This window comes from Epinephelus moara, chromosome 9, assembly GCF_006386435.1.
Source record: "Epinephelus moara isolate mb chromosome 9, YSFRI_EMoa_1.0, whole genome shotgun sequence".
Lineage (NCBI taxonomy): Eukaryota > Metazoa > Chordata > Actinopteri > Perciformes > Serranidae > Epinephelus > Epinephelus moara.
The window spans coordinates 38917891-38939193 of record NC_065514.1 but is presented as its reverse complement, the minus strand read 5'-3'; the positions used below and the strand labels follow the sequence as shown (position 1 = coordinate 38939193).

At 45.7% G+C, this 21303-nt stretch overlaps 1 protein-coding gene across 2 annotated transcripts in view; it reads left to right on the top strand.

Moving 5' to 3' along the window:
• Positions 1-21303, top strand: part of LOC126395387 (long-chain fatty acid transport protein 6) — a 57858-nt gene that overhangs the window by 29533 nt on the left and 7022 nt on the right. For both annotated transcript variants that reach the window (XM_050052806.1, XM_050052805.1), the window contains 2 exons: positions 15757-15847; positions 15958-16156. In XM_050052806.1, coding sequence (XP_049908763.1) covers positions 15757-15847; positions 15958-16156 — 290 coding nt within the window. The remainder of the gene's footprint in view (positions 1-15756; positions 15848-15957; positions 16157-21303) is intronic.

The following is a 21303-nucleotide window of genomic DNA, read 5'->3' as shown; positions in this document are numbered from 1 at the left end:
ATTGATTGATTGATTGATTGATTGATTGATTGATTGATTGATTGATTGATTGATTGAATTGATCCTGGTCGGCTCGTAGTGGTCTCATTCTGGTAACATTTCATCTCTTCTTCAAAAAGGATAGGCAAGGAGGCAGCAGGTGCAACACTCTCCCTGTATGTCTCCCCGAACAGGGGAGCGCAGTGGGTGGTGTTGGCGCAGCGGGCTCATCCGTCGGCGCCTCTCCCTCCGTCTCTCCATCCCTCTCTGGCCCGGCTTGTGCGCGAGCCATCTCTGCCCGAACGGGATTCGCCATGATATACAACATTATTAATATTATTAGTTATTAATGATATTCAAATGATCAAATTTAGGTTCGAACTTATAAAAAAAATATATATATTCGAATATATTTCGAACTTTGAATTTTTTTTTGACAGCCCTACTCGGCACAGTCCTTGGGGCAGCTGTGGCTCAGAGGTAGAGCGGGTCATCCACCAATCGAAAGATCATCAGTTCGATCCCCGGCTCCTCCGGTCTGCATGTCGAAGTATCTTGAGCGAGATACTGAACCCCAAATTGATCCCAATGGCTGTTCCATTGGCGTGTGAGTGTGTTACTGAGTAGCAGGTGGCACCTTGTATGGTAGCCTCGGCCACCAGTGTATGAATGTGATTCGTAGTGTAAAAAGCGCTTTGAGTGGTCAGATGACTAGAAAGGAGCTATACAAGTGCAGGTCCATTTACTTTAGGGCAAAACCAGGTATCTGGTCCAGCTGCCTTGTGGACAGACACATAGCCTGCTCGCCCAGGGGAGGGCTTGTCTTCTGTGCTGGTATGTTGTTCTGTGTTTCAAAGCGGCTAAAGAATTCATTGAGGCAGTTTAGTAAAGACATGTCATTATTGCAAGTCCAGTCCAGGGTGGGGGTTTGTAGACTGTGAGGGTTTGGATGCCCCGTCAGAGACACTGTGCATCTCTAGTGTTGCCGAAGTGTCCAGATATTTTCTTGCTGTGTTGAAGTTTTGCTTCCCCGATTCCACGGAACAGGTCAGCTCTTGCTGTTGCAAGGCCTGCGGTGTCACCAGCCCTAAAGGTTGCGTCCCGAGCCCTCAGGAGCCTGTGAACCCCTCTTGTCATCCAAGGCTTCTGGTTAGCACGAACAGATATAGTTTTGGTGTGAGTGACATCAATGCATTTAGTGATGTATGCTGTAACAGCCTCAGTGTATTCCTCTATGTCTGTATGGTTATTGTGAGAGGCTGCTTGTTTGAAAATGTCCCAGTCCGTAGTGTTAAAGCAGTCCTTCAGAGCATAGGAGGCCTCCTCTGGCCATACACGTACCTCCTTTTGTGTTGGTCTGATGGCTCTCTCTCTGGGTCTATATGTAGGTCTCAGCATAATGGTGATGTGATCAGAGAGACCCAGTGGGATAGGATGGAAGCCTTGTATGTTCCCTTGCATGTTGTGTAAGTCCAAAGAGTTGTCTCCTCTCGTTGGAAAGTCCACATGGTGATGAAGTTTGGGCAGTAAAACCTTTAGCAGTGATAAGGAATCTGTCTGGGTGCGCTGTGTCAAAGCCTGGCTCGAGGGAGACACACCATTTAAAGAATTAACAAATGCTTTTATTTAACAAAATAACTGAAAATCTGCACAAATAAAGTATGATAAAGTATGGGGTGTGAATATCAGTAGAATAGACATGAGGTGCATGTTGACATGTTGTGTAAATGGAGTGTGTGTGAATGTGTTGGATGCATGAAATGATCAAAAGGTCAACAAAAAGACTAAAGGCTGCTACATCACCCAGGGTGCCTGCAGAGAGTGGAAGAGAGAGAGAGAATGATTAACAGGCCTAGTTATATAAACTGGTGGACACCGGGCCCAGGTGTCACCAGGAGGCACTGATTAGTGTTACAGGTGTGGCAAGCTTAGGTAATGCCACACACACCACCACCAACAACAACAGGGGTTGCTACAGCTGTCTGTTGTCACTCCTATCACTATCACTGGTGTTAGCGGTGGGAGGGATGTAAACAGCAACTGGCAGGATTGCCGTAAACTCCCTCAATAGATAATAAGGCTGGCATTTAATAATGATGAACTCCGCCAGTGGAGAACAGTGTTTGTAAACAACAGCAGCATTCCAGCACAAAGCATCGCTGATGTAAACACAAACTACCCTGCCGTGCGTCTTACCTCCCTCCACGGAGACCCAGTCGGTGCGGTAGCATGTTAGCCCAGCTAGCTGGATAGCGGGGTCCGGCATGTTGTCATTAAGACATGTGTCCGTAAAAATGAAAACACAGCAGTTCCTTACATCACGCTGCGCAGATCTCAGGAGCTGTATGTGGTCTGTTTTGTTGTCTAGTCAGCATACATTGACCATAATAAGGGATAGTATCCCTGGTCTGTGTGGGCTAGCTGCAAGCATAGCCCGGATGCCTCTGCGCTTGCCTCGCTTCTGCTTTCTTTCACACCGCCTCCAGTGCCTCCTCTCTGGGTGTAATGTAGCAGGCGGGTCCAGTGATGTAGTAGTCCAGCGGAGAAGTCCCAGGCCCCGAAGTTCCTCTGTAACTTTCTGATCCAAGTTGCGGTGTTTTGACTTAATTCTTATATCCAGAAAGCAGTGGCGACTGTATCTTCTGAGCAACATAGACGTTGAACAGCGCACACACTGACGTAAACACGAAGCACACGAACATTCACTGGAACACACAATTTTAGGCACCAAACTCTGAGAGACAGGGGCCGCTGCGTCCGTCAGCACCGCCATCTTGGTCATCAATCCAAGTCCAAGTTTCAGTTCCAATAAATCCTATAACACTCCACCTTTGCCTGCATTATCTCCTATGTATTGTTTCAGCTCCTTAAAGGGATAGTGCACCCAAAAATAAAAATTCAGCCATTATCTACTCATCCATATGCCGAGGCAGGCTCTGGTGAAGTTTTAGAGTCCTCACAACACTTACGTAAATCCGAGGGAGAAGTGGCTAGCAGCACAACTGCACACCAAATGGCTGACGGCGACCCAGATTAAAACATCCAAGAACACAGAATTCGTACTCGTACTCGTCATCCTCCGCTTATCCGGGTCCGGGTCGCGGGGGCAGCAGCCTCAGCAAAGAAGCCCAGACAGTCCTCTCCCCAGCCACTTCCGTCAGCTCTTCCGCGGGAACCCCAAGGCGTTCCCAGGCCAGCCGGGTGATGTAATCCCTCCAGCGTGTTCTGGGGCGGCCCCGAGGTCTCCTCCCGGTTGGACATGCCCGAAACACCTCCCAAGGGAGGCGTCCGGAAGGCATCCTTACCAGATGCCCGAACCACCTCAACTGGCTCCTCTCGATGTGGAGGAGCAGCGGCTCTACTCCGAGTCCCTCCCGGATGTCTGAGCTCCTCACCCTATCCCTAAGGCTGAGCCCAGCCACCCTGCGGAGGAAACTCATTTCGGCCGCTTGCACTCGCGATCTCATTCTTTCGGTCACTACCCAGAGCTCGTGACCATAGGTGAGGATTGGAACGTAGATCGACCGGTAAATCGAGAGCTTCGCTTTCTGGCTAAGCTCCCTCTTCACCACAACGGACCGGTTAAGCGCCTGCATCACTGCTGACGCCGCCCCAATCCGCCTGTCAATCTCCCGCTCCATCCTACCCTCACTCGTGAACAAGATCCCGAGATACTTAAACTCCTCCACCTGAGGAAGGACCTCCCCCCTGACCTGGAGTGGGCAATCCACCCTTTTCCGGCTGAGGACCATGGCCTCAGACTTGGAGGTGCTGATTCTCATCCCAGCCGCTTCACACTCGGCTGCGAACCGCCCCAGCGAGAGCTGGAGGTCACTGTTCGATGGAGCTAGGAAGACCACGTCATCCGCAAAAAGCAGGGACGAGATCCTCCCGTCACCGAACCTGACACCCTCCACCACTCGGCTGCGCCTAGAAATTCTGTCCATAAAAGTTATGAACAGAACCGGTGACAAAGGGCAGCCCTGGCGGAGTCCAACCCTCACCGGGAACAGGTCCGACTTACTGCCAGCCACGCGAACCAGACTCATGCTCCTTTGGTACAGGGACTGGATGGCCCTTAGCAAGGGGCCACCAACCCCATACTCCCGGAGCACCCCCCACAGGATGCCCCTGGGGACACGGTCGTAAGCCTTCTCCAAATCCACAAAACACATGTGGACTGGTTGGGCAAACTCCCATGCCCCCTCCAGCACCCTGGCGAGGGTAAAGAGCTGGTCCACGGTTCCGCGTCCGGGACGAAAACCACATTGCTCCTCCTCAATCCGAGGTTCAACTATCGACCGGACCCTCTTCTCCAGCACCCTGGAGTAAACCTTACCGGGTAGGCTGAGGAGTGTGATCCCCCTGTAGTTGGAACACACCCTCTGGTCCCCTTTCTTGAAAATGGGAACCACCACCCCGGTCTGCCACTCCAGAGGCACTGCCCCCGATGTCCACGCAATGTTGCAGAGGCGTGTCAGCCAGGACAGCCCTACAACATCCAGAGCCTTGAGATATCCAGGACGAATCTCATCCACCCCCGGGGCTCCGCCGCCTCGGAGTTGTTTCACTACCTCAGCAACTTCTGCCCCAGAAATTGGACGACCCGCCCCCGAGACCCCCGTCTCTGTTTCCTCACTGGAATACGTGTTGGTGGGATTGAGGAGCTCCTCAAAGTATTCCTTCCACCGCCCGACAATGTCCTCAGTTGACGTCAGCAGCTCCCCGCCCCCACTGTAAACAGTGTGAGCAAGTTGCCGCCTTCCCCCCCTGAGGCGCCGGACGGTTTGCCAGAACCTCTTTGGAGCCGATCGATAGTCTTCCTCCATGGCCTCACCGAACTCCTCCCACGCCCGAGTTTTTGCCTCAACGACTGCCGCTGCTGCGCTCCGCTTGGCCCGCCGGTACCCGTCAGCTGCTTCCGGAGACCCACAGACCAACCATGCCCTGTAGGCCTCCTTCTTCAGCCTGACGGCTCCCCTCACCTCTGGTGTCCACCAGCGGGTTCGGGGATTACCGCCGCGACTGGCCCCAGCGGCCTTGCGGCCACAGCTCACAACAGCCGCCTCGACAATGGCAGAGCGGAACAAGGCCCATTCGGACTCAATGTCCCCCTCTGCCCTCGGGACGCGGTCGAAGCTCTCCCGGAGGTGGGAGTTGAAGATCATCTGGACAGGTTCTTCCGCCAGGCGTTCCCAGCAGACCCTCACTGTTCGTTTGGGCCTGCCAGGTCTGCGCGGCGTCCTCCCCCACCATCTGATCCAACTCACCACCAGGTGGTGATCAGTTGACAGCTCTGCTCCTCTCTTCACCCGAGTGTCCAGAACATATGGCCGCAGGTCAAATGATACGACTACAAAGTCGATCATTGACCTGCGACCTAGGCTGTCCTGGTGCCACGTGCACCGATGGACATCCTTATGTTTGAACATGGTGTTAGTTATGGCCAAACTGCGACCCGCACAGAAGTCCAATAACTGAACACCACTCGGGTTCAGATCGGGCAGGCCGTTCCTCCCAATCACGCCCCTCCAGGTCCCGCTGTCATTGCCCACGTGAGCGTTGAAGTCCCCCAGCAGAACAATGGAGTCCCCGGTCGGGGCGCTGTCCAGCACCCGTCCCAGGGACTCCAAAAAGGGTGGGTACTCTGAACTGTTGTTCGGTGCATAAGCACAGACAACAGTCAGGACCCGTTCCCCGACCCGAAGGCGCAGGGAAGCAACCCTTTCGTCTACCGGGGTAAACCCCAACGTACAGGCAGAGAGTCTGGGGGCTATCAGGAAGCCCACCCCGGCCCTCCGCCTCTCACCCGGAGCAACTCCAGCGAAGGAGAGAGTCCAACCCCTCTCAAGGACTAGGGTTCCAGACCCGGAACTATGTGTCGAGGTGAGGCCGACTATATCTAGCCGGTAGCGCTCAACCTCTTCCACAAGCTCCGGCTCCTTCCCCGCCAGAGAGGTGACATTCCATGTCCCAAGAGCCAACTTCTGTAACCGAGGATCGGACCGCCAAGGCCCCCGCCTTGGTCTGCTGCCCAATCCACATTGCACCGAACCCTTCTGGATCCCTCTGTGGGTGGTGGGCCTACAGGGGGACGAGCCCATGTAGCCGGTTCGGGCTGGGCCCGGCCGGACCCCATGGGCGAAGGCCCGACCACCAGGCGCTCGCCCACGGGCCCCAACCCCAGGCCTGGCTCCAGGGCGGGGCCCCGGTAACCCTCCGGGCCGGGTACATGTGTCCTTGTTCGTGTCCATCATGAAGGGTCTTTTGAACCGTTCTTCGTCTGACCATTCGCCCAGAACCAATCTGCCATGGGAAACCCTACCAGGGGCAAAATGCCCCCGACAGCATAGCTCCTCGGGTCATTAGGGCACTCAAACTCCTCCACCACGATAAGGTGACGGTTCTCGGAGGAGAGAACACAGAATTGAAACCATAAAATACCCCCATACTGCTTGTCCATAGTGATCCAAGTGTCCTGAAGCCCCGACATAAAAAGTTGTTCGGAAAAACGTCATTTGAACTCTGTTTTTAGCCTTATTGTAGCATGTAGCTCTAACTGCCTCTGTGTACACTGCGCTGATGTGTGTGCGCATGCGCGAGACCATGAGACATCGGCACTGCCTTCATGTGTGTTCACGTGCTTTCGCTGGTCTCGCTGGAAGTGCACACACGTCAGCGCAGTGTACACAGAGCGCAGGCCTCTGCAGTTGGTGTCACCTGGACCACTTTGTATGGACCCTCTCGCCTTGGCTTAGTCCACTTTCACCGGAAGACATTAATGTTGTCATGGTCCCCTGTAACTACCAGGTTCTCTGCAGCCAAGCCCAGAACCTGGAACCCTGTTCTTTTCATGTAAAAATACTTATGTATGGCAGTTAGTTCATATATTCTTTTAACTCCATTTATACCTACTCAAGTGAGGGTCCCTTATAGGGCCCTCTCAAGTGAGGTGCTGGCAGACGTCTGCCTGTTAGAATTTCATGTGGAGTTAGATGTGTGCCTCTGTGTGTTTGCATGCGATAGCTCATAAGTGCAAGCGGCAAAGCATCTACCCAGTTTAGCTTGATGCTAGCACAGGTCTTGTTTAGCTTAGCTTTGAGAATCCCACTGATTCTCTCAACCATGCCCTGATTTTGAGGGTGCTAAACAGCTCCCATCGCTGCTTGATTCTTAACTGCTGTAAGATTCCTTTAGCTAACTTTTGTATGAATGCTGACCCATTATCTGAGCTTATTTCTGAAGGTATGCCAAAATGTGGAAAGACTTCCCGTATTAGGAATTTAACAACAGTTTCAGAAACAGATGATGGTGTTGCTTCAACCCAACGGCTGAAGCAGTCAAATACCACTAATATGTACCGTTTCCCATGTACTGATTTTATCATGTCAAAATAATCTATGACTAGATGTTTGAATGGTCCTCATGGCAGTGGAATTTGACCAACTGGTGTCTGGTAAATGGAGGTTCTGTCAAATTGTTGGACATTCTGATGTTTATAACTTTGAGTAGTAAGGGGTTTATTATTTTTATACCTGCCTTCAATTCAATTTCAAAGACTGATTGTTCATTTTGCAGCAATTTTAGATACCAGGCTAAAAGCTTATCTTGCCTTTTCTATTTTATCATGAAATGTCTGTCTGTCCTGGGATAGTCTGGTGACCTGTCCAGGGTGTACCCCGCCTCTCACCCAATGTCAGCTGGGATAGGCTCCAGCCCCCCCGCAACCCCTAACAGAATAAGTCAAAAATGAATGAATGTCTTAGCCTCAGACTCATTAAGCTAGATACTGCTTTTTGGTGGATACTGCATTGTACTTTGCTCTGAGTATAGCCAGTTCCCTGTTTGTTTTCTTTGGATTCGTTAAGATTTTTTTCATCTCAAGTTTTTTCAATATCTTTTTTTAGCTCTGTCAGTTTTAAATTCGCAAGAGCATGTGGCCCATGACTGGGATATGATAACGGGAAGTCTCCAAGAGACATTTGTGTCCCTGAATTTGTAAAGCGTCTTTGAGTGCCATGAAAAGCGCCAAATAAGTATAATGTATTATTATTATTATTATTATTATTATTGTATTATTATTGTTGTTATTATTATTATTATTATTATTATTATTGTTATTTCTAGTTCAGTCAGCTTAAGGAACCCTTTGGATCAGCTATGAGCCAGAAAGCTAATTTTAGGGTAGCAAGATTCGAAGTCAATAACATTGCGTATGGTTGACAAACAGTAAATATAAATTGACAGAATGTTTAACAAGACTAGCTAGCTATCCCCAATCATCATTGTCGCCAAATCAATATTAATATTTTAAGAAAGCAATTAAAAGTATTTCCAAATCAAAATGGAGAATTTAAAACTGATAAATATCTGAATCGTAAAAGTAGTAGTGCATCGTACATTATAATGAATATTGATGTGCACAGCTTAAAAAAATTAAGGGAACACTTAATGGTCACAGTGTAACACCAAGTCAGTTAAACTTCAGAGATATCAATCTGTCCATGTAGGAAGCACAAGTGATTGTGAATCAGTATCACCTGCTTTGGTGCAAATAAAGTGACAACAGCTGTAATGAAAAGGCAAAAGCAAGACAACCCATAAAAAGGGAATGGTTTTGCATGTGGTGGTCACAGACGGTTGCTCTCTCCTCCTGACTGATTAATTTAATTTCCAGTTCATCTAGTCATCGGTATCTGCTCCTTCATGTGAGGAGGAACAGGAGGAACACTGCCTGTGCCCTACAAAATGACCTCCAGCAGGCTACTGGTGTGCACATTTCAGACCAAAGTGTTAGAAACAGACTCCATGAGGGTGGCATGAGGGATTGATGTCTTCTAGTGGGACCTGTGCTCGCAGCCCAGCACCGTGCAGCTCGATTGGCATTCGCCAGCGAGAACCAGAATTTGCAGGTCCGCCCTTGGCACCCTGTTCTCTTCAAAGATGAGAGAAGGTTTACACTGAGCACATGTGACAGGCAAGAAAGAGTCTGGAAATGCTGTGGTGAACATTATGCTGCCTGTATTATCATTCCGCATGATAGGTTTGGTGGTGGGTGGGCGGGTGATGGTCTGGAGAGGCATATCCTTGGAGGGTCGCACAGACCTCCATGTCATAGCCAACGATACCCTGACTGCTGTTAGGTACCAGGATGAAATCCTCCAAGTGATTGCCAGACTAATGCTGGTGTAGTGGGCCCTGGGTTCCTCCTGGTGCAGGACAAGGTTATTATAGTTAATGCAAATGAACGAAATAACGGAAACTAGAATTGAAAAAACATTTTCTTAACTGAAATAAAAATAAGTTTAAAAAAAATAACAATGACTAACTGAAACTGTAACTGAAATTTTCTTCTTTGTCAATTTATTTCATACATAAGCCTTTTGGGGTTGATGTAACATCTATTAAGCTCTGCCGGTTTTACGCCAGCTGTCTGCACCGTACGGCACCTCATGGTCTGTGATGTCATGTGTTGACAATCTGCCCGTGCTGGTTAACATCATGGCTACGGTGAAAGTTGGGAGAAAGCGGCAGAGTTCTGTTTGGGATTCCTTTGAATATGACCATGTCAAAGATAGAAGCATGTGCCTTGTAATGGAAACAGGAAATTAAGTATGTGGAGTATTTGTTAAGGGAAAAAAAAAAACACAGATCTGAAAGTTCATTTGAAAAGCTTGCATAAGAAGGCTAACTAAGAGTACCTGGACAAGGTAGCCTCTCTGAGAAACAAGAGTTAATAACCTTTTTGGGGCTAAGATGGATAAGGCAATGCAGAAATTGAAAGAGATCATAAAGGGGGCAAGGAAGCTGACCCTATGTGTTGATGGTTGGAGCAAGAGAGGATTAACAGCATCTTTCATGGGTGTGTCAGCTTGTGTTTACCATCTGCCTGAACCTACACTGAATGGAGCATCCACACACTGGGGAATCCATTGCCCGCTGTGTCAGATGCAGGGTGTAGGAGAAGACAAGGTGCTGCTCATTGTGACAGATAACAGCTCCAACATCATCAAGGCTGTGTGGCTACTTGAGGATAGAAGCAGAGAGCAAAGTGGGGAGTCAGCTGATGGTTCAAAGGCTCAGCCAAGACGTGCTGGTAACAGGCTGGATGAATTGTGGCTATTTTTTTTATTTTGGATATGTCACAAACAGCATTTTAAGCTTTACTTTATATTTCCCCATAGAGTTCAACAGGGGAAAAGAGAGAGGAAAATCCTTGTTTACTTGCTTTCTTTTACTGCAACTATGTACTTCATACATACCGCAGATAGCCTTTGGTCCTGTCTATACAGGAACCTTACCCAACCTTGCCTGCCCTACTATGCCTGATATGAAAATGTGGTCCCTTTATTTTTTTCTTTCATAACTAAAATGACTAATAATATTTAGACTAGTCATTAGTGACATGAAAAAAGACCAATGTTTTTGTAGTCAGTTAGCCTACATCAGTACACTTTTGACTACTGATATAAGCCTACTCAAAATAAAAATAAAAAATCCAACCCAAGTAGTATACACCTGTTAAAAAGTAAGTTGTGTGTTTTACATTTGATGCTTAAATAATCTAATTGTCTGTTTTCTCTTTTTGCTTTGCAAAAACCTTGACCTACCAGATGTTGGGGAGAACAGTGTGAGCTGAACACCCTTCAGATTGACATTGAAAGATGCCATATAGCACCGAAATGCTGATTCACTCATAACAAGAGCAAGAAACCTGGTACATGCTATGGGGAAATCGTTAGTGGCAAATATAGCAATGATTAAAAAGTGTGGCAGAACTCTGGTCCAGGATTGTAGCACATGCATGAACAGCACAATAGCGAGAAGACCGCTGGAGATCAGAGCTGAACTAATCCAAGTACTTGAGGAGCTAGGCATGGGCACACTTCTCCTCAGCGATTGGACTAAGCTTGAGAACCTGGTCAAGCTGCTTGAGCCCTTTGCCATTCACACAGACCAGCCTCAGGGCTCTAGTTTCGCAGACCGGGCGCGGCGGGGGCGCAGCGCACCTGTGCTTCGCCAACTGGGTGTGGCCAGGCGGATTTTGTAAGTTTGGCACACCGTGCGCCCTGGCGCAGCTACTCCTCTAGCCCACCTCCGTCCCTCCTACCGGCGCAAGTCGGAAAGAGGGAGGAGAGAAGGCATGGAGTGGGTTTTACACACATCACACCAATCAAATGAGCCCCTCTCCTTGCCCTTAAATGCGCCGCGCGAAGGCATAATGAGAGTTTACTCAATTCGCCATGGCAGAAGAGAGCAGCAGCGTCAGACAGCCAAACTCCTCCCAGGACTAAACTTATGTTTTGGTCCGGGAGGTCTGCTCGCAGTGTCCGAATATACGGAACTGCGAGCAGACCTCCACGGGCTGATGATGCAAAGGTAGCCTGGGAGGAGGTCACCACAATTGTAAATCAATGTTGCGTTTCTCTCTCATTACGCGTGCCAAACGTGCCAAACGGTGCCAATCCCCTTTGATCTGACATCAGATGTGACGGGACAGTCGGTATAGAGATACATTTATGTGCTGATTGCAGATAGTTGCATTAAATAGTGGTTTTGTGGCTATTTATTGCATCGTTAATGTGCCTGATATTCTGGAAACCTGCCTGTGAGGTTTTGGTGACGTGTGCGCACTGTCCGCCAGTCAGCCAAACTTCGGCTTACACCGGCTGCGCTCCACCTGCGTTGACAGTAGACCTGGTTTCAGATGTCGAGCTTTTAGCGCACCTTCGGGGAAGCCTTTTGGCACGAAACTGTCACTGCGCCAAGCTGGATCTGTCGACACCTCCCCCTGCTGCGCTGCCACACCCATCTCAGCGCACCTCGGTCTGCCAAACCTCGGCAGACCTCGGGTTGCGCTGCTCGAAACTAGCTCTGCGCGGGGTTCGCCACCCTGCGCTGCGCCGGGAAACTAGAGCCCTCAGAGTGACAGCCAGTCACTCTCACAAGTAGTGACATGCCTGCTCAACCTTTTTTTTTTATTAAGATATTTTTTTGGGGCATTTTTAACTTTATTTGATAGGACAGACAAGTGTGAAAGGGGGAGGGAGAGAGAGAGAGGGAGTGACATGCAGCAAAGGGCCACAGGCTGGAGTCGAACCCGGGCCACTGCGGCAACAGCGTTGTACATGGGGCGCCTGCTCTACCACTAAGCCACCGATGCCCACATGGGGCGCCTGCTCTACCACTAAGCCACCGATGCCCCAATGCCTACTCAACCTTGAGGTACACCTGCTGACGACTACTGCTGGGAAGCAGTTAGCTCAAGTGCTGCTGAAGTCCTTGTGAAAATGTTTTGCTGCCACTCTTAGCCCCGATTCCCCAGAGTTTGATGCTACACCAGTAGCAGCCTGCCTAATGGATCCCGGGCCACTGCGGCAACAGCGTTGTACATGGGGCGCCTGCTCTACCACTAAGCCACCGATGCCCCAATGCCTACTCAACCTTGAGGCACACCTGCTGACGACTACTGCTGGGAAGCAGTTAGCTCAAGTGCTGCTGTAGTCCTTGTGAGAACGTTTTGCTGCCACTCTTAGCCCCGATTCCCCAGAGTTTGATGCTACACCAGTAGCAGCCTGCCTAATGGATCCAAGTGTTTTGCTAGTTCTCCAAACACCAGATACAGTGCCAGTGAGAAGGGCAGCACAGTCTTTTGTGCAAAACCTGGCTGCACAGTATAACCCAGCTACTTTTTCTCAAAATGATGTTGCTACTGCAAGGGCCACTCAAACTCCAATAAGCTCCCTTCCTACTGTCCTTCAAAAATACTGCTTCCTTGCATACCATATGGAGGTCAACATGTCATTGACAAATTAGCCTGATGTGACCAATAGTCTGTTGACTGAAATGAAGAAGTATTTTTATGACGTCAAACAGGGTGTGTTTAATGAGACACCATTGCAGGTCTGGAGATCATGAGAGGCTGTCTATCCAAAACGTATCCCGTGGCATTGGATGTTGTTAGTGCCCCTGCCTCACAAGCCTTTTTAGAGCGAATATTCTCTGTATGTGGACTGTTGTCATCTGCCCTGAGAAACAGAACAACTACATTTCTGGAGCAGCGTGTTTTCCTCAAGAAAACAAGAAATGTTGCTTGACTGAAGTACACCCATCTCTTTCATTCTCTTTCTCACACACACACACCCACACACACACATTCATTCACACAGTCACAGACACACAGTCAGCCAGCCACACACACACACACACACACACACAAAATCTTGAAAAGCTGTGTTTGAGATAGTTCATTCATTCATAAGGCAAAGACTTCAATTTGTTTTTGTTTACAATGTTGGACAGAGGGCTATGTAAGTTTTACATGATAAAGTAAAGCACATTAGCGTCCAGCTGAGATGGAGCATTATCTTAACCATCTGTGGGGCTCTGTGTTCTACCATATACGTGTGCACTTCCAGTGTCTAAAACATTCACTGTATTCACTTTATGATGTCAAATATAACATGCAAGGTAAAGTATTGTTAGTCAACTGCAGTGATTTGCTATAAAGCTGCTGCACCTCTAGTGCAATTGTTATGTAAGTAATTTTGAGTTGGTTCGTCTAAATAAATCAAACCTCTATTCAAGATTCAAGAGGTTTATAAAAGAAAATAAAAAGAATTAGAAATATAAAGAAATATAAAGAAAAATAGCAAAAACAAAGAAATAAGTTTAAGAACCTGAGTAAGAATGTAAAGTGCTTCATGCTTCATCATAGTCTAGAGTTTATTGGGTTCTTGAGTTTGTTCACGTTTTTCTTGGATTGAGCTCCCAGAGACTTCTGGCTGCTAAGCAATGTGACGTGTCTCATGAATGGGATCATGTTGTTATGTTTATGTGTGTCTTTAGTCTATTGGCTATGTTGATTTTTACCCGGCACACTACCTGCATCTAACCTCAGAAGCAGTATTGCACACATTTTGCATTTAGGGCTGCTATCTTGTGGACTGTTATATTTGATTTGTGGACGGCTACTCATCTGTTCTCTTGATCCATTTTAAAACCCTCAAGAGGATAAGCAGTTACGGAAGGATAAGCGGTTATCGAAAATGAACGAACGAATGAATGAATGAATCTTTTGTTGAGTTTTTCTTGTACAATACTTATTCTGATGATTTTGAATCTTGCACTTGACAAATACCACAATTTACAAAAAAACTAAAATTAACACTAAAACGAATAAAAACTTAACTAAAACTTAGCATTTAAAAAAACTAATAAAAACTAGCAAATATGCTCTAAAAATGAATTTACTAAATTTGAAAACAAAAAGTCAAGACAGAATAAAAACTAAAATTAATGAAAAATCCAAAACTATTATAACTTTGGTGCAGGACAATGCCCGGCCTCATGTAGCCAGAGTGTGTCGGCAGTTCCTGGATGACAAAGGAATGTCAGTTCCGCCAATGAGTGCGTTTACATGGTCAGTTAAATTCCCTTTTCATTCAGAATGAAAGTTCATTCCTATTAAAAGTGATCTTGTAAACACCTAATTCGGAATGAAAATGGCCAATGCGATTGAAAATTCAATCCGATGTAAGGGGCTGGAATATTCTGTTTCTAATTCCGAATGAAAGAATTTCTTGCACTTGTATACACTCATTCCTCTTTAAGTTCATTCTGGTCTTTCTGCATCGCGATGACATATATAGCGTGCATATCAACGGGCTGAGATAGAGCAGTCGGACTCGTTGCACTAAGCGGTTTCCATTCGCCAAAGCACGGTCTTCTATCTCCCTTCTTCGACCTTCTACCTCCCTTCTCCTCGACGAAGCATTAGCAGAACAAGGTTGTTGTCGTACTGCTGCTTCAAGAATATAAGCAAAACAAGCGCGAAAAAGGCACTAAGAACGGCGGCGTCAAGCATCTTGTTATCCGGAATGAGGACTACAGTGTTTTCTTCCAGTAAACGTAAACATGTAACATCTGCCCCGCCCCCTATCCAATCAGAAACCTTCCCTGCCCCAAACCTTGCACGGACCCGAATACAGGCGATTAAAAGGCGATTAAACTGATCTCCCGTGTAAACCCTCATTCAGAATGAATATTTCCCATGTTGACTACATGGAAAGACTTTAATTCCGAATGATTTCATTCAGATTTATTTCATTCTGAATGAGAAGCCATCATGTAACTGCACCCATTGACTGGCCCTCTTGTCCCCCGACCTAAATCCAATTGAGCACCAATGGTAAGTTATGTATCAGTGCATCCGACGTCGCCTAGTACTGCCACAGACTGTCCAGGAGCCTAGGCCCTGATCCAGGTCTGAGAGGAGATCCCCCGGGACACTGTCAGCTGACTCATCAGGAGCATGCCCAGACGTTGTCCGGAGTGTATACAGATATTCAGAGGCCATACACACTACTGAGTCACATTATGCGTTGCTGTGATAGAATTCATGCAAGTTGGATCAGCCTGTGATTTCAATTTTCAATTTTTTACTTAAATTGATTTTAAGTGATTTTTGAGCCCTCAGTTAGTTGATGATTTTGGTTTCCACTGACTGTTGTTACGTCATTTTGTTCTCAACAAATTCTACAATGTACATCAGTTAAGAATTTCAACTTGAATAATTCTTTCATCAAGATCTGATGTGTGATTTAAGTGTTCCCCTAATTTTTTTGAGCAGTGTAGTGAGATGATATGTATATAACAATTCATTAACTGTATGGTATAAAGCAATGCCCTTATGAAGCCTGGAACCCATCAGTCAGATGGTAACTGCTAAAGCAATGGCTCATCAAGCCACAACTCTCATCATTTTTTCTTTTTCAGCTTTCTATGCCCTTTGAACTCCTGAGATATGATCCACAAACGTACGAGCCAGTCAGAACAGACTCTGGAAGATGCATACGAGCACAAATGGGTATTAATACACTTCTAAGTTCTTTAACATGAACGTCTGTAGTACATAGCTGTATGTTCAGAGGAAGAGCTCATGTGTCCACTAAATGGACTTGTTGTTTCTATGCATAGGAGAGGCAGGGATCCTGGTAGCTCCTCTGACAGCTATGAACCAGTTCTTGGGCTACGCTGGCAACCAGGCCCAGTCTGAGAAGAAATTGCTACGGGATGTGTTTCAAGCTGGAGATATCTATTTCAACACTGGGGACCTCCTGCTCCATGATCACAGGGACTTTCTTTATTTCCGTGATCGCATCGGAGACACCTACAGGTACCTTTACTGTCTGTATCATTCAAACTGCCAGTGTAACCATGCTGAGATATTTGTATTTTATTTAGCAAGTTCCTTTCGGACCTGTGTGTTAGTGACAAAAGAGTGAAAAAATTGATTTTTTTTTTTTGATTTTTTTTTTAAAGTGTGTTTTCATGCCACACAAACTTATCATGTTAATACAAGAAACTATTCTTGAAAAAAAAAAAACTTTTCTTGTTATAACAATATACTATTGTGTTGTTATAACGTGAAATGTTTTATGTTATAATGTGAAGTGTTTAACACTTAGAAACGACTGTTTCTAACCGCCTCCCATCATGTGGATTTTACAGAGAACTCTTCAGAGGTTCAGCTCAAAAAGCTCTCTGCAGGCGACATGTTAGTGCTATGATTAATAAACAAATGTGATCAGTAGGGAATTTGAGCCTCTCTCTCTCTCTCTTGTTCCTGGTATTCCCCCTCTGTCTGTGGATAGCTACATTGGGAGAGGGAGTGGGGGTGGAATTAGATTCCATAGGGTCCTCAACCATGAACTGATGTAACTGACATGTTCCGTTTGCCTATTGATCTCCTCCTGCTCTGTTTCATTACCATGGACAGTAGCCCTAACACTAATAAATCTATACAAATACAAAAGTCTAAAATTATTCTGGCACAGTGATTCTCCACATGCCAAACCAGCAGAAATATCACAAATTGCCTTAATTGTTAAAGTTCCTTTCCACCCTCTTTCCCAGCTGCTTGGGAGTAGCCATAGCTGTCAGAACTAATGCTCAGTAACTATTAGGGGTGTAAATCACTAGTTTCATCACCATGCAATACAATATTGATTCTTTGGACAACGATACGATATTTTCTGATATTACAAAGTCTGCCATGATACGATTTTGATTCAGAACGATTCGGGGGTCTGTGATCGATGTTAGGTGATATTAAATGCCCATTTAACACAGTCTGTTACAGAAGGCGCTGCCACCCCTTTCTTTTTTACTTTTGGCCATAAAACACATAACATAAATAATAAGTGCAGTAAAGTTCAATTTTAACTGACTCAACTAACACAAATAAAACAGCACATAGGATAAGTTAACCTTCATGGCTTTCTGTCAGAGAGACCTTTCTGGATGAAATCTTTTCATTTTAACCCAAACCATAATCTTTTTCATAAAACTAAAGGAATATCTGGCTTAAAGCCCTGAAGGAAAACTTCTCCAAATAGCCATAAAACACAGATTAACAACAAGATCATTCAACAAAAGTATAACATTCAGCTCAGTATTAACTGTCAAGGTTCATGGACAACACAATTGTTTTTTGTTAATCACCCATTATTAGCTTTAGCATGTACATGTACATTGTATAAATTAGCCCAGCGGCTAGCAGACATTTTTTCTATACTCATAGCTTAACAAATTACATGCAGCGTTATTATTGGTGGTTAAAGTCACTGTATCTCCTGACAAAACAGCTTGGTTGAATTTCAGCCTGCATGCACGGTTTTTCAGCCGATCATTGTTAAAACGGAGCAGCTAATGTTGCTACAGCAAGAAGTTAGCGGAGTGAGATGCTCGTCCAGGCAGGTAACGTTGCGTCATGTTTTATCTCGTAACAGCATTGTTTACATACGCCATGTGCTCTGTCTGATTTATTCCCGAGTAAATAATGTTATCTTCATCGTCTTTCTTTTGGTTGCTTGCCATCTGCCTGCCGCTGTTTGACAGTGACACAGACTTTCAAAATAAAAGCGTATCTTAAAGATGATGATATGGATAGATGTTTTCACCTTGCATCAATGTGATTGGACCGTTGATCATTAAATCGATATATCGATCCAGATCGATGGATCATTACATCCCTAGTAACTAGCCTGCACCAGATTACACCTCTCTGCTTCACCACACCTCAGATCACCATGGAAACAACCATTTATTCTGTGTCCATGAAGAAAACCTGAGAAGCTTGTTCTTAAGCTTCATCACCATGGCAATATTACTGCTGCCTTGAATGCTCCAACCAGAGAAAGGGATAAAGAGATCAAATATGCAATGGCCAGTTCCAACAACTGACCATTCATTATTGTCAGACTATGATGATAATTCAATAAATCTACTCTGAGACATAGTTATTTTATTTCTCTCATTGTCCACACTAAATTGTTTCTAAGTAAACAAAAGCACATAGCTAATAATGCAGGTTGACATCAATGAATGCTCCCCAGGTGAAACTGAGGAAGCTTGGCTGTCTCCTATCCTAACTCCTATCACTGTATAGCCAGACTCACAGATAAACCGTCCATTTGTAAGAATTCTGCTGGTTTGGTATGGAATCACTGTGCCATAATCATTTTAGGCTTTTGTAGGTGTACTTGTATATCAGGGCCCTCTCTGTTATAGTGCTGAAACAGAGAGGGAGGAGATCAAAACACAGACGGACAGCACATGTCATTTGAGCCCCTTTTCCAACGAGCAGATTGGTACGGTTCAGTTCAGTTTGATACGCTTTTTGCTGTTTCCACTGCGAAAAGTTGTGGATTGTACCAATGGAACCATTCTGTACCGTTACCATTTTTGGTACCCCTTCTGTTGGGGTACCTAGCACCGAAAAGGTGGAGCTGTGAACACTGCAGTCCGTTGATTGGTGAGTAGCAGATGGTCACTCTGGTCAGGGCTGAGTTGTGGCTGGTTTTGAGGCTCATGTAACCACTGTTCATACTGTGGAGTTTTCTTAGTAAACGGTAACTACAAAATGAAAGGATGTTTTGTTGCCTCTTGCAGCAGCTGTAGTCTGAGAAAAATAACTTCATTCATTGGGCTGACTGCTGGCAACATTTAAGGTGGAACGTTAACTTGTAATGTTACTCAGTGCATGAGATCACGACGTGAATCAATCAACACACTTTAAATATTCCATATGACAACTCTGACCATTATTTGAGTTTTTATATGACATACACTTTTTTTTTTTTTTTTTTTCCAAATATTTTTATTGAACACGAATACCCTACTTCAGGTTACAGAATTACAATTTCCATTTTTTTTATGTATATATACATATATGCATAAGACTTGATGTACCCAAGGGCAGTATAGCCTATGATGATCTTTAATCCGGAGGTGAGTCTCCTGACAGGATTACCCATACCTCTAATATTCCAACTAATAAATCTGAGAGGTGTGCCTGCCCCAGCAATGCTGGGATCTATACTGCTGTTAGCCATTTAAGTAAAATAAACAACACAAATAGCCATAGAGAGCCGAAGTGGGACACCCTCCCCTCAACAAACCCCTAGACACACACACCCCCAAAATCCCCATATAACCACAGAACAAAGGAGACAGCAGCGTTTCCCACAGTAACCAAAAGTCATCCACAATAATGTGAAAACAACTTGGGAGACTAAGCAGAACAAATAAACAAAGGAGAAGTAAGAGAAACAGTATGCGCGCAATGACAAATACAACATATTTTTTATAAACTCACATTACAAAATATTGTTCTGTCTGAAAGTGAGCATTACAGCAAAACAACATTAATAAACATCCTCATAACATAAATCAAGTTAATGCACAGAACAGATAAATAAAATACAGGCAATACAATAGTATAGCATGTTAAAATGAAATATACCAATGACAATAAGTCCTATAAAGGTTGATGCAAAAAGCTTAAAATGAGGTAGTGCAAATGCAATATTTTTTCCATTGATCTTTTCAGGACAAAATTACAAAATACGGTATACACCATGTTACACAATAGTAACCGATAAAAGACTAAGGAAAAAGTACTCTGACATAATATTAAACAAACAAAAATAACACTAACCTAGTTAGTGCATCAAAACAGAAAACCACTTATTAGTGCAATAGTAGGCTTAAGGGTAGTGAACGAACTCTAAGCAGTAATAATAATAATAACAATAATATTATTTTAATTACAAAGGAGAACGCTGTATAGTAACAACCCTGAGTGCACTAAAGAATGAAAAAAGTCTGCTCTAACAGAGCTATTACAGCTCACCCAGAAGTTTTGACAGGAAGGTTTTGACATAGTCACTGGCTTCCTCCGCTGAAACGAAGTCTTTCTCAACACTGTTGTATGTGATGCGAAGCTGCGCCAGGTGAAATAATCCATAACAAGCGCCGTTGATGTCCGGAAGTTGGTGGTTGAATGCTGCCCGAGCCCGGGCTATCTTGGCAGTGTGGTCCGGGAAGACTGAAATGGTCAAGTCCCTGACTTTAATCTGTTGGAGCTCTCTCGCACGACGTAAGATGTCAATACAGTCACTGTGATAATGAAATCTGCACACAATGGCTCGTGGTCATGCACCAGGTTTGGGCTTGGGTTGTAGGGTCTGGTCGGACCGGTCCAAAACTGCCTCCTTTTCCAGAGCGAATGCTTCCTTTAGCAAGGCAGCTACAGCAGCAGTGGCACAAGTGTCGGGACCCTCTGGAACTCCCACTATCCTAATGTTGTTACGCCGTGACCTAGACTCCAAGTCTACACATTTATTCTCCAGCTTGGCTAAGTTAGCAGTGAGGGTCTCAATAATAGTTTTCATCTGAACGATGTCATCGGTACAAGCAAAAAGTGCATGCTCCATTTCCCCGACAGTACCTTTCAGTGTAGACATAATAGCATTTGTAGCAACTTTATCTGTCGACAGCTGTGTTTTCACGGCTTGTAGGTCGAGCTTGATAGTGGACAGGGCATCCCCGAGAGTCTCCTGGAGTTCCTTTTTAAAAATATCGGCAATGTCTTTCCTCGGCAAAGCCAGCAACTCAAGCTTGAGGGCGTCATGTCGGGGTCAGCCTGTGGCATGGCTCACTCAGCTGGAGCAGGCAGCTCACTCAAGGATGTGGTCACGGTGTGTTGACTAGGCCTCAGTTGTGTCTGGATAGTATTACGAGTCTTCCTGTTCTTTCCAGACATTTTAATGTATTCCAGAGTTAAACGTGCAGACAAAAAGCAGAGTGGAGTAAGTCAAGATTGAGTGTATGAACAAAAAGCGCAAATGAATTACAGTTTTCAACACCATACAGCCTGCGCTTCTGAGGGACAAACTGGAGCACATAGGGGTGGCTAATCACCTCACATCCTGGATCCTGGACTATCTCACGGACCGGCCGCAGTATGTCAGGACCCAG